The sequence below is a fragment of the Delphinus delphis genome, chromosome 17, assembly GCF_949987515.2.
Source record: "Delphinus delphis chromosome 17, mDelDel1.2, whole genome shotgun sequence".
In the NCBI taxonomy this organism is placed as follows: Eukaryota; Metazoa; Chordata; class Mammalia; order Artiodactyla; family Delphinidae; genus Delphinus; species Delphinus delphis.
In genome coordinates, this window is record NC_082699.1 from 80,416,735 (window position 1) to 80,435,164 (window position 18,430).

The 18,430-nt window shown below is 49.5% G+C and overlaps 1 protein-coding gene across 1 annotated transcript; it reads right to left on the reverse strand.

Moving 5' to 3' along the window:
• Positions 1-1,455: 1,455 nt before the first annotated feature.
• Positions 1,456-17,563, reverse strand: ZNF16 (zinc finger protein 16). Its single transcript, XM_059995443.1, has 3 exons — positions 17,440-17,563; positions 14,235-14,439; positions 1,456-3,673 (listed from the first exon to the last, which is right to left on the reverse strand). The coding sequence occupies exons 2-3, from the start codon at positions 14,428-14,430 to the stop codon at positions 1,908-1,910; spliced, it is 1,962 nt and encodes a 653-aa protein (XP_059851426.1). The 5' UTR covers positions 14,431-14,439; positions 17,440-17,563; the 3' UTR covers positions 1,456-1,907.
• Between the last annotated feature and the right edge of the window lie 867 nt (positions 17,564-18,430).

Sequence of the window (18,430 nt, forward strand, 5' to 3'; positions counted from 1 at the left end):
GGGGAAAAGGAGCTGAAAAGGCAGTGACAGAGAGAGGGGCACACGCTTGCCCCGCCAACCTCTTCTCCACACAGCAGACAATCCTCCTGAGATGCACGTCAGGTCCAAGCCGTCTACATCTTGCCATTCCACCCAGAGTAGAAGCTGCAGGCCTGTGGGGCCCGCCTACGGTCCCACCTGTCTGCTCTTTCTTCGTCACTGTGCCCCTGGCCCACAGGCCCCCTGCTGCTGCCAACCCTAACCCTAACCCACCTGCCTGGGTCATTCTCTCACTTGCTGCAGGTCATAGCTCACACGACGTCTCACTGAGGCCTTCTCTGCCCCCATTTAAGACTGAGACCCTCAAAACACCCAGACCCCATTTCCTGCTCTACTTTTCATCACACCAATCATAACTGTCAGACAATTTTCTCTCCCCCGCTGGAATGCAAACTCGACGGCAGGCATTTTTGTCTTTCATGTTTCCTGCTGTATCCCCACTGTGAATGGCACAGAGCAAGTGCCCAGCACGCACTTACTGAAAATGGGAGCCATCAAATCCAGGCTGGACGAGGAGCTGCCCTACAGTGAGAGAGTGCGAGGTCTCGTCAGGCAGAGACCGGGGCGGGGAGCTGGAGGGTGGCAGGGCAGGACTGCCGTCCAAGCTGCATCCCACTGGGGTGTTGCCTTGGGGGAGGGGCTGAGGCGGAGGGGAGGGTGTGACAGATGCCTCTGCAGGGCAGCAGTGCCAGCTGCTTTGCAGGGTCTCTGGGGTGAGGGTGGGCAGCCTATGCTGCCCAAGCCCACGGGACACACCTGTGCATCCAAGTCAACCCTTCCACACTGTTCTCTCCAAACTCCCACCTCTCCCTCCGCATCTGCCACTGCTGGCCTTGCCTCTACTTCCTTGATAACATAGGAGCCAAGACCTTACCTTCCCACCATAAGTACAAACCTGATGATACCTGCCCATTGCTATCCTTTCTCCTGGAGCAATGCAGGAGGTGCCCCCCACCCCAACCTATCCATCCCGTAACACCCCCAGGTCAAGGCCTCCCTGGTGGTAGAGGTGTTGCTTCTGGGCCAAGTCCCCCCAGCTTGGGGATTATGGGACCAGGGCCCACCTCCTAGGAGCACCTAGGTGCCCCATAAATGTCTGATGATGGACCTGGGAAAAAACAGCCTGGGAGCCTGTGGGGTGAACAGGAGGGGCATGGAGAGAATGGACCTCTGTGGGTGAGGCCAGGACTGGAGCTTGGGAAAGAGCCTCACGTTTAATTGTGCTGCAGCCCTGAGTGGCCACGGGGGCCTGAGGCACAGCAGAGTGAGAACACACGACCTCAGACTGCAGGCAGGCACCAAGGAAAGGGGGCAGTGGGGGAATCCCATTATGCGATGGGAGGGAGAGGGGTGAGGAGTTGGTGGTGATGAGTATGCACCACCTCTGGGAGAGGGTGACAGCAACCAGACCTGAAACACTCTTGACCTGACTTTATGTAAACAGAATGCCAACTGCAGCCATTGACAGCGAACTCAGTTCTTATGACTAGTGACAAAACAAAAGAAGTGCTGTGGTCATATCTCACACTGAATGTCAGTCTACTTCCTTGGTTATGTTCCGTTACAGTAATAAACTCTCTTCCTAAGTATGCAGCCTCTATAATCTTTTCCCTTCTAACAAATACGGCAGTCTGATAACAAACTGGAAAAGCAAACCGAAAAGAAATGAGGTCACACACAGTAGGAGCAATGGCAGGGGAGCCGGGGGAGGAGCCTGTCTCACAGGAGGGTCTCTGGTTTGTGGACAATGGCCTCTGTGGGCAGTGGCTGTGGAGTGGAGGGAATGAGAGAGCCCAGCTCAAGTCTCGGGATGGGAGAGGCTGGGACATTGCCAGGGGAGTCGGGGTGGAGCCTCATGCGGTTTCTTTTCACTCCCTGGTGTGAACCAGCTGGTGCTTGACCAACTTTGACCGCTGGCTGAAGGCTTTCCCACAAGCTGTGCAGTCATAGGGCTTCACCCCAGTGTGAATCCTCTGGTGCTGGATGAGGACCGAGCGCTGGCTGAAGGACTTCCCACACTCACTGCACTGATAGGGCCTCTCGCCGGTGTGGATGATCTGATGCTGAATGAGGTGCGAGCTCTGGCTGAAGCCCTTCCCACACTCGATGCACGCGTAGGGCTTCTCTCCAGTGTGGACTTTCTGGTGGTGGATGAGGTTTGAGCTCCGGTTGAAGGTTTTGCCGCACTGGTTACACTCGTGGGGTTTCAACCCATTATGGATCCTCTGATGCTGAATGAGAGTTGAGCTCTGGCTGAAGGTCTTCCCACACTCAGTACATTCATAGGGCTTCTCTCCAGTGTGAACTCGCTGGTGCAGGATGAGGTTGGAGCTGCGACCGAAGGTCTTCCCGCACTCGCGACACTCATAGGGCTTGTCGCCCGTGTGCACACCCTGGTGCTGGATGAGCGCAGAGCTGTGGCTGAAGGCCTTCCCACAGATGCTGCACTCATATGGCTTCTCTCCCGTGTGGATGATCTGGTGCTTTCTGAGCACTGAGCTGTAGCTGAAGGCCTTCCCACACACACCGCACACGTGAGGCTTCTCTCCAGTGTGGATTCTCCGGTGCTGGATGAGGCTTGAGCTCTGGCTGAAGGCCTTCCCACAGTCACTGCACTTGTAGGGCTTCTCCCCCGTGTGGACCCTGTGATGCTTAATGAGGTTGGACACCCGGCTGAAGGGTTTGCCGCACTCGCTACATGCATAAGGCCTCTCCCCGGTGTGGACCCTCTGGTGCTTCCTCAGGTGTGAGCTCTGGCTGAAGGCCTTCCCACACACGTCACACTCGAAGGGCTTCTCCCCTGTGTGGACCCTCTGGTGTTTAATAAGGTTGGAGCTCCGCCTGAAGGCCTTCCCGCAGGCGTTGCACACGTATGGCTTCTCCCCGGAGTGGATTCTTTGATGCTGGATGAGGTTGGAAGTCCTCCTGAAGGCCTTCCCGCACTCACTGCATTCGTAGGGCTTCTCGCTCACATGGGACTTCTGGTGCTTTTTAAGGCTGGAGCTCTGGCTGAAGGCCTTTCCACACTCAGTACACATGTGTGGCTTCTCTCCGCGGTGGGTAAGCCGGTGCCTGAGGAGGTCTGAATGTGTGCTAAAGGGCCTTCCACACTCATTACATATGAAGGACTTCTGTCCAGTGTGCGCTGTCTGATGCTGAATAAGATCGGGGCCTCCTTGGAAGGTGTTCCCACACTCGTTGCATATGAACGGGCTTTCGGCTGCGTGAAGCCCCTCACAGCTGATTAGGTCCATGTTGCGTGGGAAGCTCTGGCCATGCGTGTCGTGTGGATGTGGCCTCTCTTCTGCAGGGGCTCCCTGACGTGCCACTGGGCTTGGGCTGAGACTGAAGCCTCTTTTGACCTTGTCACAGTCCACCTCTTTCTCTCCTGAGGAGCTCCTGAGAAGCACTTGCACTGGTGTGAAGTCCCCCTCCCAGCAGGGGGACTGTGCCTCTCTCTCATCCTCAGGGACCTCCCAGTCTCTTTCTAATGCACCGTCACAGAGCTCTCCAAGCTCAGGCGTCTGGGAAACATCACTGGCGTGGTTTTCTGATGTTTCTGCCTGTGATTCCAAATCCTCAGAAGCTTCTTCCTTCTGAAGAAACTCCTTGCCCTCAGTCCTGGGGTCCCAATCTGAAATGACAAACAAGAAGTCACATGGAAGGAAACAGGGAAACACAGACAAGTCTGGGAGCATGGGACCCACGGTGGGTGGTGGTCCCAGGTCTCTTGAGGGGACTGTGAGGGGCTGGCAGAGCTGAGGGGACCAGGCTGCACAGCAACTGAAAACCAACCCTAACCTGACCCCCAGACCCCACATCTCAGGAAAGCACAAGCAGTCTCCCGACTAAGGCCACCCAAAATCCTGGCCTGAGTCGAGGCAGTCCCTTGGCTGTCCTTCCCCTGACCCACAGCAGGCCATCAGCAGGTCCTGTTGGCTTTACCTCAGAGCATGTCCCAAACCCAGGCACTCACCCTCCCACCTGTTCAAGGAAAACACAGCTCCCTGCACGTTGCATTGCCAGACATTCTACCTGCCTCCTGTTCCAGATGCACAAGCCTGGAGTTGGCTGCTTGGCCCAGCTCTCATTTTCTGGGCGCCCACCACTGGCTTCACAGGTGTGGGCCTGGGCCCAGGCCAGAAGGTGCAGGGCCCGTTCCCTTCAAGGAAGCAGAACTGGCTCCGACTGCATGGTGATGACTCTGGAATGTCAGACTCCATCCCACTTGACAGAGAAGGCTTCAGCGACCGTGCCCCATTTGCCAAAGCAACCTGTACCTCTCGGCACCTGCACTGTGACTGCACTTTGTTAGCTGGTACCAGGGCTCAGCTGCTGCATCCATCCTTCCGTGACAGAGACGTGCACAAGGCTGCTTGTCACATTGGGAGGCACCCCCTTTTTCACACCTGAAGGACAAGGAAACTCTGCTCTACTGGATCTCTCTCTCTCGTTATACCTGAGACATCCAGGCCAAACCACCCTTTGCTCCTGCCTGGATGGGGAGTAGCTAACCTGGCCTCCCACCTTCCCCTCCCGCCCACAGCAGTCTGGTGACAAGAGCACTTTGACAACCTCCCCCCTCTGCTCCCGCTTCTCCTGAGCAGGAGGGACCCGCTCCCCTTGGGGTCTGCCCTCCCCGATGGTCCTCATGCTCCCTCCTTCCCTTCCCTTCTGCTGGTCTTGGCTCAATCACCTCACGGGAGAGGACTTCTCTGACCACTGCCCCCAACAGGGCTCTGTGTCCCCAGGCTGTCCCCTCCCTACCCCCAGCCTCCTTGGGCCTGCTGCCCTCTGACCTACCCCTCAGCTCAAGACAACTGCCTCTCCCCACCTGGAACTTCAATCTACCACCACAATAGCAGTCTGTCTCCCCCACCCCAACTGGAGGCTTCTGTTATGCTTGGATCTCAGTGCAGACCCAGCTTGGCCATACGCTCAGCCTGTTTGCCTACCATGCCCATGTGCCTGGTGGTGACAATTCACATTCTGGTCACCTGACCCACGGCCCAGCTGGAAGCCCCTGCATAGAGTCTCTGCCAGGACCCCCTCCTTGGAGCTTGGCCATGCGGCCAGCACACAGATGCAGGCACCGTGCTTCGCCTTCCTGCTGACCCTCATGCAGGCCTGTCATCGCTCGCTGCACGCGGGCTACCATCTTCTCCCAGAGCCCCAGCCCCTGGGCACCTGTGGTAATGTCCACAGGCCGCTGGACTGACTGACGGGGAGGCACAGTGAGGGCTGCAGGACAGACAGGGAGGTCACTGGAGGAAACAAGGGTCTGGATGGGATGACACAGGGCTCACTATGTCCCCTGCTGCACCCCATGACTGATCCGGGGGGCTCCACCCTCTCCTGGTTGCGTGTGGGGAAGGGACGGAGCTTTTCCATAAAGGGTCAGAGAGGGACCATCTTGGACTTTGTGGCTGCACGGTCTCTGTCATATGGTCTGCTTTGTTATAATCCTTAAAAAACCTTCAACCGTTCTTTGCTTGCAGGCCCCAAACAACTGGCTAGCTGGATCTGGCCTGTAGGCCATGGCTTGCTGAACCCTGACTGAGGTAAGGTCATTACTGTGCTCAGGAAGCGGTGGCAATAGGAACTGGTTTTTGAGCCAGAGCTACTGTCGACCTGGAAGAAGTTTACTGAGACAGGAAACAAGAGCGAGTGAGGTGAGGATGATGAGAGGGCATTTTTGATTTGCTAAACTGGATACAATTCTCCTCTGCAACATAAGAACTATTGGAAAAATAATGAAAGTTCCTCTTTTGAAAGGAAATATAAAGTCATAGAAATATGGCTTCCCTTAAGAAAAATCTTTTTAAAAAATTGGGTTTAATGGTGAAGGAAAAGATTTGAAAACAAATACACTTGTTTGCACTGTCTGTGTTGCCCCCACAAGTGTGACACCAAATGGAGAAAAGGGTGAAGACTCTGAGCCCTTCCAGCACACAGCAAACCTGTTAGACTTCCTGAGAGACAACACTAAAGACCTTTATGATTAGTTGCTTCCATGTTTGTGAAAAAGTACCCGTCAAAGCCACACTTGTGAGCGCCACATGTGGCTGTGGCTGTTGAGGGGCAGAGCTGTGGCTCTCCAGTGCTCACCCTGCCGTCTGCCACACAGACCCCAGCGGCACCACAGACTCGGGTGGGGGCTCCGTTAGTCTCCCATCTCCCACAGGGGCTCTGTTTTCATTTTACTTAATAGTTTGTTGAGGTGAAATTGACAGACAAAAATTAACTGTTTGAAATGAGCAATTCAGTGGCATTTAGTGCACTTACAATGTTGTGTGATCAACATCTTCATCTTGTCCCAAGACATTTCCATTACCCCAAAGCCCCTATGCACTAGTTTATCTCCATATCTCCTGGCCCCCAGCTCCTGGTAACCACAAACCTGCATTTTGTCTCCATGGATTTACCTACTCCTGACATCTTATATGAATGAAATCATATGATTATGTGACTTTTGAGGCACACTGCAGCAGGTGTAAATGAGGGAGCTTCACTCCCTTTTTTGACTGAATAATATTCCATGGTGTAGATAAAGTACATTTGGCTTATACATTCATCCAGTGATGGATGTCTGGGCTGTTTACACCTCTTGGCTATTGTGAATAGTGCTATGAACACGATGTACATGTACTTGTTTGGGTATCTGCCTTGAATTCTTGGCGCATATATCTAGCAGTGGAATTGCTGGGTCATATGGTAATGCTATGTTTAAACTTTCAAGGAACTGCCAAATTGCATTCCAGAGTGGCTGCACCATTTTACATTCCCACCAGCAATGTATGAGGGTTCCAGTATCTCGAAATCCTTGAAAGCACTTGTTATTTATTTACTTTATTATTACAGCCATCCTAGTGGGTGTGAAGTGGTAATCTTACTCGGGTTATTTATTTATTTTTTCTTGCGGTATGCGGGCCTCTCACTGTTGCGGCCTCTCCCGTTGCGGAGCACAGACTCCGGACATGCAGGCTCAGCGTCCATGGCTCACGGGCCCAGCCGCTCCGCGGCATGTGGGATCTTCCCGGATCGGGGCACGAACCCGTGTCCCCTGCATCGGCAGGCGGACTCTCAACCACTGCGCCACCAGGGAAGCCCCTTACTCGGGTTTTGACTTCATTTCTCAAATCACTGATGAATTTGAGCATCTTTTTGTTTACTAGTTGGTCATTTGTATATTTTCTTTGGAGAAATGTTTATTCAAGTCCCTTGCTCACTTAAAGAGTGGCCTGTTTGTCTTTTGTTGTTGAGTTGTAAGAGTCCTTTATATATTCTGGGTACTAGACCTTTGCCAGATATACAATTTGCAAAGATCTTCTCACATTCTGTAGGATGTCATTTCACTTTTTTCATAATGTCCTTTCATGCCCCGAAGTCTTTAATTTTGATGAAGTCCAATTTACCTTTTTCTTTTGTTGTTCATGCTTTTGGTGTTGTATCTAAGAATCCACTGCCAAACTCAACGTTATGAAAATGTAATGTTTTCTTCTAACAGTTTTATGATTTCAGTTCCTGAATTTGGTAGTTGGATGATTCTGAGTTAATTTTTGCATATGGCATGAGGTAGGGAGCCAAGTTCACTCTTCTGCACATGGAAATCCACTTGTCCCAGCATCATTTATTTAACAGAGTTCTCTCTCTTCACTGAATGGTCCTGACACACTGCTTGAAAATCAATTGGCCTCAGATGTATGGGCTTACTTCTAGACTCTCAATTCTATTCCATTGTTCTGTATGCTTATCCTACGTCAGTACCAAACTGTTTTGATTACTGAAGCTTTGTAGCAAGTTTTGAAACTGGGAAAAATGAGTTCTCTGACTTTGTTCTTTTGCAAGCTTGTTTTGGTTATTTGGGGCCCCTTGAATTCCATATTAATTTGAGGACTGACTTTTCCATTTCTGTAAAAAGGCTGTTGGAATTTTGACAGGGATTGTATTGAATCTGTAGGTTGCTCTGGATAGCACTGACATCATAACACTATTAAGACCGAAACATGGACATGGCATGTCTTTTCAATTATTTAGGTACCCTTTCTTTTTTTTTTTTAAAATATATAAATTTATTTATTTACAGCTGCATTGGGTTTTTGTTGCTGTGTGTGGGCTTTCTCTAGTCGCGGTGCATGGGCTTTCTCTAGTTTTGGTGAGCGGGGACTACTCTTCGTTGCAGTGCATGGGCTTCTCATTGCAGTGACTTCTCTTGTTGCAGAGCATGGGATCTAGGTGCGCAGGCTTCAGTAGTTGTGGCATGTGGGCTCAGTAGTCGTGGCTCGTGGGCTCTAGAGCGCAGGCTCAGCAGTTGTGGCACATGGGTTTAGCTGCTCCGTGGCATGTGGGATCTTCCTGGACCAGGGCTTGAGCCTGTGTTCCCTGCATTGGCAGGCAGATTCTTAACCACTGCATCACCAGGCAAGTCCCAGGTATCCTTTAATTTCTTTTGGCGATGATCTGCAGTTCTCCGCCAACACATCTTTCACCCACTTGTTTAAATTTATTTGTAGATTTTTTTCTTTTTGATGCTATTATAAATGAATTGTTTTAATTTCCATTTCAGATTGTACATTGTTGGTGTACAGAAGCGCAACTGATTTTGTGTGTTGACTTGTACCCTGCAACTTTGCTGAATTCATTTATTAGCTCTAGTAGCTTTTTAATGGATTCTTTGGTATTTTCTATATATAGGATCATGCCTTAGGCAAACAGAGGTAGTTTTATTTCTTCTTTCCCAATCTGAATGACTTTTATTTGTTTTTCTTGCCTGATTGCTCTGGTTACAACTTCCAGTACAATACTGAATAGCACAGGTGAAAGCAGGCATATTTTCCTGATCTTTGGGGAAAAGCTTTTAATCTTTCACAAATGTATATGATGTTAGCTATGGGTTTTTCATGAATGCCTTTATCATGTTGAGGATGTTGCCTTGTACTGAGTTCCCTCAGTGTTTTTATCGTGAAAATGTATTTGGTTTTATCAAATACATTTTTTTGCATCAATTGAGATGATTATAGCTTTTCTCCTTCATTCCATTAATGCAGTAAATGACACTGATTAGTTCTTATGTTGAACCACTCTTGTATTCCTGGGTTACATCTCACTTGGTCACAGGATATAATATTTTAATGTGCTGCTGGATTCAGTTTGCTAGCATTTTGTTGAGGGTTTTGCATATATAGCCATAAAATGTCTTAATATATAATTTTCTTTTCCTGTGATGTCTTTATTTGACTTTCCTTTCTCTTCTATAGTTTGGACGAGTTTGAGAAAACTTAGTGTTAATCCTTCTTTAAATGTTTGTTAGAATTCACCAGTGAAGCCACTTGGTCCTGGATGTTTGTTAGCTTTTTTCTTTTTTTTTGTTTGCGGTACGCGGGCCTCTCACTGTTGTGGCCTCTTCCATTGCGAAGCACAGGCTCCAGACGTGTTAGGATCAGCAGCCATGGCTCACGGGCCCAGCCGCTCCGCGGCATGTGGGATCTTCCCGGACCGGAGCACGAACCCATGTCCCCTGCATTGGCAGGTGGATTCATAACCACTGTGCCACCAGGGAAGTCCCTCAGTTTAATTTTTGTAGTGTACCATTTTTTAATTCCTTTTGTGTATATTTTAAAGATATTTTGTTAGTGGTATCATGGGGATTATAATTAATATCTTAACATCCTAAAACAATCTGGTTTGGTTTCCCACCCCCCTCAGCTTTTTTGGTCCCCTGCCCCCAGCTTTATTGAAATATAATTGCCATATAACATCATGTAAATTTAAGGTGTACAATGGGATGATTTGATACATGTATATATGCAAAATGATGACCACCACAGGGTTAGTCAACACATCCATCACCTCACATAGTTACTATTTTGTGTGTATGTTTGTGTGGTGAGAACTTTTAAGATCTACTCTCTTAGCAATTGCCAAGTATACATTATTAACTATAGTCACCATGCTGTACATTAAATCCCCAGAATAGAGCCACTGAGTTTGAACTGTTACCAACTTAGCCACAACAGCATACAAAAACTCTGCTCCTATACAGATATGTTCCCACCTTAATGAGGTTGCTGTCACAAATGTATCTTTATATGCTGTATGTTCAATAGTATAGGTTTGTGATTATTTTTATGCATTTGTCTTTTAAATGATATAGGAAATAAAAAGTGGGTTTATAAACCAAAAATACAATAATACTAGCTTTTACCCTTACCTATGTGGTTAATTTTACCAGAGTTCTTTAGTTCTTTTTTTTTTTTTTTTTTTTTTTGTGGTACGCAGGCCTCTCACTGTTTTGGCCTCTCCCGTTGCGGAGTACAGGCTCCGGACGCGCAGGCTCAGTGGCCATGGCTCACGGACCTAGCCGCTCCGCGGCATGTGGGATCTTCCCGGACCAGGGCACGAACTCGTGTCCCCTGCATCGGCAGGCGGACTCTCAACCACTGCGCCACCAGGGAAGCCCTCTTTAGTTCTTTGTATGGCTCTGAGTTCCTGTCTAATATCCTTTTTTTTTTTTTTTTTTGGCGGTACACGGGCCTCTCACTGTTGCAGCCTCTCCCGTTGTGGAGCATAGGCTCCGGATGCGCAGGCTCAGTGGCCATGGCTCACGGGCCCAGCCGCTCCGCGGCATGTGGGATCCTCCCAGACCGGGGCACGAACCCGTGTCCCCTGCATCGGGAGGCGGACTCTCAACCACTGCGCCACCAGGGAAGCCCTCCTTTTATCTTAATATGTAAGAACCCCTCTGACACTTCTTCTTTTTTTTTTTTTTAATATTTATTTATTTGGCTGTATCAGGTCTTAGTTGCAGCACATGGGATCTTTCGTTGTGGCATGTGGGCTTCTCTCCAGTTGGGGTGTGCAGGCTCCAGAGCAAGTGGACTCAGTAGTTGCAGTGCGTGGGCTCTCTAGTTGTGGCGCGTGGGCTCCAGAGCATGTGGGCTTAGTTGTCCCGTGGCATGTGGGATCTTAGTTCCCCAACCAGGGATTGAACACATATCCTGTGCATTGGAAGGTGGATTCTTTTTTTAAAATTTATTTATTTATTTATTTACTTATTTATTTTTGGCTGTGTTGGGTCTTCGTTTCTGTCCGTGGGCTTTCTCTAGTTGCGGTGAGCAGGGGCTACTCTTCATTGCGGTGCACAGGCCTCTCTTGTTGCGGAGCACAAGCCGCAGACGCGCAGGCTCAGTAGTTGTGGCTCACGGGCCTAGTTGCTCTGCGGCATGTGGGATCTTCCCAGACCAGGGCTCGAACCCGTGTCCCCTGCATTGGCAGGCAGATTCTCAACCACTGAGCCACCAGGGAAGCCCCGGAAGGTGGATTCTTAACCACTGGGCCACCAGCGAAGTCCCTCCCTCTGACACTTCCTACAGAGCAGGTCTATTGGTAATAAACACCCTCAGCTTTTGTTTATCTGAGAATATCTTAACTTTGCCTTCACTCTGAAAGGTAATTTTGCCAGATGTAGAATGCTTAGTTGGCAGTTTCATTCTCCCAGCAGTTTAAATATGTCATCCCACTACTTTCCAACCTCCAAGGGTTCTGATGAGAAACTGGCTGTTAATTTTATTGAGGATCCCTTACACAAGAAGGGTTGCTTCTCTCTCGCTGTCTTCAAGATTCAGTCTTTCGACAATTTGATTATAATGAGTCTTGGTGTGGATCTCTTTGAATTTGTCCTAGTCAGAGTTCGCTGAGCTTTTTGGATGTGTAGGTTCATGTCTTTCATGACATTTAAGATGTTTTGGCCACTATTCAAATATTCTTTCTGCCCCTTTCTCTCTCTCCCTTCTTTCTTGGCCTCCCATATGTGTGTTGGTTCCTTTGATGGTATCCCACAAGTCTGTTAGGCTCTGTTCACTTTTCTTCAACCTTTTTTCTTCCTGTTCCTCAGACTGGATAACTTCAATTGTCTATCTTCAAGTTCACCGATTCTATTGCCTGCTCAAATCTGCTGTTGAAACCCTCCAGCAAACTCTTCATTTCAGTTATTATAATTCTCACATCTAGGACTTCATTTTTTCAAATTTTTGGCTGCACCACGTGGCATGTGGGAGACCAGGGATTGGACCCATGCCCCCTGCAGTGGAAGCGTGGAGTCTTAACCACTGGACCACCAGGGAAGTCCCAGCTCTAGGACTTACACTTTGTTTCTTTTTATAATAAATAAAATATAAATTGTATATTTACAATTATCTCTACTGATTTTCTCATTTTGTTCATACATAGTTTTTAGCTCTTTGCCCATGGTTTGTTTCAGATCTTTGAGTACCTTTAAGACAGCTGATTTAGTCTGTCAAGTATCTGTGCTTTTTCAGGGACACTTCCGCCAATTAATTTTTTTCCCTTGAATGGGCCAGCCATATTTTCCTGCTTATTTGTATTCTTTATGATTTCTTGTTAAAAACTGGACATTTGAATATTTACTGTGATAACTCTGTAAATCAGTCTCTCCTGCCTCCAGGGTTTGCTACTCTTAATCGTTGGAGGCTCCAGTCATCCGTTCTTTTAGTCACTTTCCAAACTACTTTTGCAAAGACTGCATCCCTTGTCATGTGTGGTCACCAGCGTCTCTGTTTCTTTAGCTTGTGTACAGCTACTGTTTGAATGGAGAGTTCCTTGAACACTAACAGTAAAATAAAAATAATACACCTCTCCCAGCCTTTGTGGGTTGGCTCTCCTGGGACACTAACACTATTACTCTGCTGTGGCTTCCTGCTTTCATTAATTTTGGAGATCAGCTACAGGTTATGCTACAATCTTCATAGACCTTTTCTTTCTTTCTTTTTTTTTGTTTTTCATAGGTCTTTTCTTAGCATATATCCTATCCTGGGCAGGTACGTGGCTTTCTAAATTCCCTGATATACAAGGGTGCTTTTGAATGCCCTCATTTCTCCAACTTTCCCTCCTAGGCTTTAGGAGGTCAACTGTACTGTTAACTGATGTCCCAAGTGGCTGTGGGATTTTAGTTCACCTTTCAGTGTTTTTGAGCCCACCACTTTTCTGCTGAGTAAGTTCTGAGTTAGGCAACACAGGGACAAACACTTTGCATTCTTTATCCAACCTCACACAGGTGAGAACAAAGAAAATAATTTCTGAATAAGTTCTGCTCTGCTCCTTCTGGAACCAGGGACCAGGTCCCACACTGGGAACACAGGCTGCTCACTTTCAATATGCTGCTGAACCAGGGAGTGTTTGTAAAGCTTTCCATGTTAAGTTGCCTTTTTCTTGACTCAGCATTTGTTTGGTTGTGTAAACCTGTTTTCTAGATTTCTGACAAAGTTGGTCCTGATGGCTTCTACCTGTTTTTTTTTTTTTTTTTTTTTTTTTAAATAATTTACATGGAGAAAGGGGTGTTTGGAGCTGCCTACTCCACCATTTTGCTCTATAGCAAAATGGTTTTTAAAACATGAGCTACCATCAATCTGTTTTTTTCCTGGAGCAAGAATCCTGGCCTAACTCACCATTCTCTGCCTGGTATACCCCTGGCCATCTGGCAGCAGGCTTTGTCCCTCAGGGCCACTTCTTTGGCTCTGTCATGTTTTTCATCCTCTATCCATCTCCTCCCTCCAACACACCTAGGACTGCCTTGTGCCATCTCTGCCCTTAGCCCAACCTTCCCTGGCCACACAGGGTCTGAACAGGGTACTCTGCCCAGATGTCCTGAGTATGACAAAAGGTTCCACGTAGTTAAGAGTGTCTTCTTGTATAACAGCCACCATCAGATCCCAGTAAGGAAAGCTAACAGTGAGTAACCATCCTGATCACTGCTGAGAGGTCCACAGAAGAGGTGAGTTAGTGAGTGGTGCGCAGGAAGGACTCTCTGGTATCTGACGGGGATGGGAGCAGCTGGGCAGTGTGAATGGAACAGGGCCAAGGCTTGGATTAGGGCAGAGACCTGAGGGCACGGACTACCACCAGCCTGGTGAGTAAGTTAGGCAGGGCTCAGCTGGTGACCATCATGTCACACCCCTCTATGTCAGGTGAGGAAAGCAGTGTCCCACTCAGGGCACCAGGGCAGCCAGGTGCCAGGCCAATTTCCTCTCTTGGCCCCTTGACCTCCAGCCTTGGCCCCTCAAGTCCACAAGGCACTCTGCCCCTAATGGTGACACACAGACCTCCTGAGGTAAGTGCAGGGTGATGTAGACAAAGTCTCCTCAGAATAAGGGCATCAGTGGGGAACTCACACCCAGTACCTGGCTGCTGATGGTGAGGGGGGGTGGCTTCTGGCTCAGCGTCACCACAGCAGAGGGGACCATGAAGTGCAGATCCAGGGTGGGTCACAGCGGGAGCATCACTCACACAGGCCTGTGTTCTGGGGGTCCAAGGAGATGGTCCAGGGACTGAGGGTTCCATTTCTGCCTCTTCAGGGCGTACTCTGAGGCTGGGCATGGCTGGGACCTGGAGACCAGCAAGGACACAGGTGAGTGTGCAGAGGGGATAACTCCAGGGGTTCACCCACCCACCAGGTAGGGGTCACTTCCTTCAGCCCTGTAGCCTGAGACCTCTGGAAGGCCTGGTGATTGGTGCCACATTCCCTGATCTTGGAACCAAGGGAAGGGTGAGCCAGCCACGAGGACACAGACTCACAAGCCAGGGCCACAGGTGGGAAATGGTGAGATGCTGACCACAGAGCAAGGTGAGCACACAGTGCCTTGTTGGCACCACCTGGAAGGGCCCAAGCTTTCCCTGATAAGAGGAAAGCAGCTCCCATGGAGCCTGTGCCTGCTGTGGTGGGCTTGTTCCTGACACAATGCCCTGAAGGTGGACCACTGGACCCACTCACGGGGGAACAGCAACTCCAAAGGTTGGGCTGCCAGGGGTAGCCTGAGCTGCAGACATGCACAAAATCATCACAGTGCCACCCTATTGGTCAGCCCTGAGTTGTGTCCCCCTGGCAGCATCCAGAGTGGGTGTTCCCATCCCCAACCTCCTGGGCTGTCCTCCCACTGCACCAGTGGCTCCCTCCCAGACTCCTCATCTCCCTCTTCACGTTGGTGCTCCAGGGTTCACTTCTGTATCTACACCAACTTCCTTGGTTAATCTGTCCAGTCCTGAGGCATCAACATCATTTATCCCGTGAAGACTCTCAAACCTGGGCTCATCTCCAGGTTTAAGTGGTCTCTCTGAGCAAGGGACAGGACATTCCCACCCAGACACATGATGGGTTCCCCACATGGACCAAGTTACTGATTTCCTCCACCCCTCCCACTACCCTGTCTCTGAGCAAATGCACCATGCCCTGCCCAGCAGCCCATCTGGGAGTGGGGCAACATCCCTCCGCCCCTTATTCATATTGTACCATGAGCAGGTACCAGTGACCCGTCTGCCCTTCAGGGGTGGAGAAGATGAGGCAAAAGCCCACTGTAGACACTGCCTGCCAACCCTTGGACTGAATTTCTCCTCTTGGGACACACGCTTTCAGTGTTTCCAAAACACCCACTATATGCCAGCGTCTATTCCAGGGACAATGTGACCATCACCCTCATGGGTTTCAGTGGGGAGACAGATAATAGCAAATGCATCAGTGAGATGGGCAAGTGCTCTGGGCACAGGTAGCAGAGAAGGGGTGGAGCCTGGGGCAGGCGGGCATTTAACCAGGCCCAGAGAAGAGAGGGTTTAGGCCATGCCTGGCTGGAAAAGTAGAAGAAAGCAAGGGTGAGATGGGGCAGAGGTGTGAACAGAGCTCAGAGACAGTTGCTGGGGGACAGACTATAAGAGGTCTTGACTGCCTGGTGAAAGTGAGACATCAGCCACATTTCTACATTGGGAGACAGAACTAATGAAACATCTTAGGAAGAATCACCTGGCGTGGGCACTCAGAGGGATGGTGCATAAGATTCAAAGCAGGGAAAGCACTGACTCAAGGCACTCATCCATGTAGCAGCAGACAGAGAAGATGATGCTTCCAAGGGGCGAACCTTCACTTTCTTCCAAGGGAAGAGTCAATCATTTGTAACATTTATTCAGTTCATTTTATTTTAAAATCTTCAAGTCATTATCACTGTTTCTGAATAGGGGCACAGTCATATGGCTCAAAATTCAAAAGGTTAAAGAGGACTTAAGGTGAAACATCTCCCAGCCAGCCACACTACTCCTTCCCAGTTTCCAATGTGTCCTTCCTGATTACTCTAAGCTTACACAAATACGTGTGTTTTTTCTTTGCCTTTTTATTATAAATTGTACCAAACTAAGCTCATTTTAAAATTTTTATTTATTTATTTATTTAGGGCTGAGTTGGATCTTTGTTGCTGCACGCGCCCTCTCTCTCGTTGCAGTGAGCGGGGGCAACTCTTTGTTGTGGTGTGTGGGATTCTCATTGCAGTGGCTTCTCTCGTTGCGGAGCATGGGCTCTAGGCGCCCAGGCTTCAGTAGTTGTGGCTCGCAGGCTCTAGAGCGCAGGCTCAGTAGTTGTGGCGCACGGGCTTAGTTGCTCCGCGGCATGTGGGATCTTCCCAGACCAGGGCTCGAAACTGTGTCCCCTGCATTGGCAGGCAGATCCTTAACCACTGCGCCACCAGGGAAGCCCCGAAAACTAAGCTCATTTTACATTTTGTTTTTCTCACTTCAGTATTTGTGGGATCTTGCCCAGAAGGACACAGACTGATCAGTGGTAGCAGACTGCTCCTCCTCACCCATGTCCACATCCTATCCCTAGAACCTACACTACACAGCGAAAGAGATTTTGCAGAGGAAATTAAGTTTACGGGCCTGGATTATCTTGGTGGACCCAACCTAATCACATGAGCCGTTGCTGACTCAGATGCACGGGTCATATGCAAGGAGTGGGGCCTCCAAGAGCTTAGAACAGTCAGCAAGGAAAAAGCAACCTCGGGAATTGGATTCCACCAGTGAGCTTGGAAGCTGAGTCTCCTGGCTAAGGGCTCTACCTGGTACTAAGCAAAGATACAACTGTGAAGACCAGCAGCCACTTGTCCATAGCAGGCGTCCACGGGATGGGCATGACCCAGCCTCAGTCCCACTCCCTTGGGGGAGAATAAATTCCTCCCCATCCCCAGAGTCCCTTCTCCACCTGGAGGGCGAATCCACCACCGACTGGGCCTCCAGGCAGGACACCTGGTGCCAAGCGACAACCCCATTCATTTCTCACCCGGCTCCGTACAGTTCCGACGTTCGCACCAATTCCTGAGGCCCTTCCTCCGCCCCAACCCCGCGCGTCAGAACACTATTCGCGCACACTTGCCCGTCGCACTGTAGCAGCCGCGCCACGCGGTCCCGCAGCCCGGCTCCAGGTCAGGGGTTGCTCGGCTCCGCCGCGCACCCTCTGCAGGGCGCCCCTCGCACGCCCTCCCGGGAGGGGCCCTCGAAGGCTGTGACCCGCCCACGCCCCTTTACGGACCCCCGCGCACCGAGCCTAGGCCTCCCGGGGCCGGCACCCACCGCGGCGGCATCGGAGTGACGAGGGAACGCGGTCAGCAACGCCGAAACGCCACCACGGCAATCGCCAACTCCGGGAGTGGCTCCGGGAACAGAGCAAGGCCGCGGGGCCCAGGCCACTCGGCCCTTAGGCGGACCCCGGAAGTCCCGCTCCGACTTCCGGCTCGCGGACCCGCCCAGCCCAGCGCAGTGTGGCCGCTCTAGACCGCGGGAGGACGAGCGACTCGGTGGATCCATACTTGACCCGCGCGAGGTGCCAGGAGCCGCCGGGAGCCCCGCGATCAGAGTCGGTTCGTGCAACTAACCAGGGTGGCAACTACCTAAAAAAAGACAAGCGATTATAAATGCAGGGAGAACTAGGGACTTAGATACACAGGTACCTAGAATCGGAACAGGTTTTGCTTGATAAAAACATGATGATGCACGTGGAAGAAACTGAATCCCTCAATCAGTAAATGATTCGACAGATAGATGGGAAAATCTCAAATTCCTTAAATGGGACTGTCCATGAAACATTTACAAAAATTGATTATACAGTTAGACATAAAGAATACAAATATTTTAAAGTATGCATTTTAAACTACCAAAATTAGAATAGAAATACATAATAAAAAGTTGACTCCCAAAACTCTTTAACTATTGGAGTTTACGAAACGCTATCTACATAACCTTTGAATCAAAAATGATACTAGCTGGAAAATTGCAGACTATTTATAAAGCAATGAAAAGCAAAACACTTAATTCTCACACCTACGGAACCCAGTGTAAAGTGTAAAATATATAATATCCACTGAATATTTTCAGAGAAAAATATATATGACTATATCGCCTTAAATACTTTTTCTTTATTAAAGAAGACAAAAGCATTTATCCTTAAGAAGTTAGAAAAAGGAGCATTTCTCCGAACCAGCAATAACCAATCAGATAATGTAACAAAAATGAAATGTCTTGGGACTTCCCTGGCGGTCCAGTGGTTAAGACTCCATGCTCTCAA

Excerpts from the sequence above, each read along its gene's own strand:
- ZNF16 (XM_059995443.1), bottom strand. The coding sequence starts at position 14,430 with ATGCCCAGCCTCAGAGTACGCCCTGAAGAGGCAGAAATGGAACCCTCA. Across the intron at positions 3,674-14,234 it reads CCCTCACCATCAGCAGCCAG|ATTGGGACCCCAGGACTGAG; the intron begins GTACTGGGTGTG and ends TTGTCATTTCAG.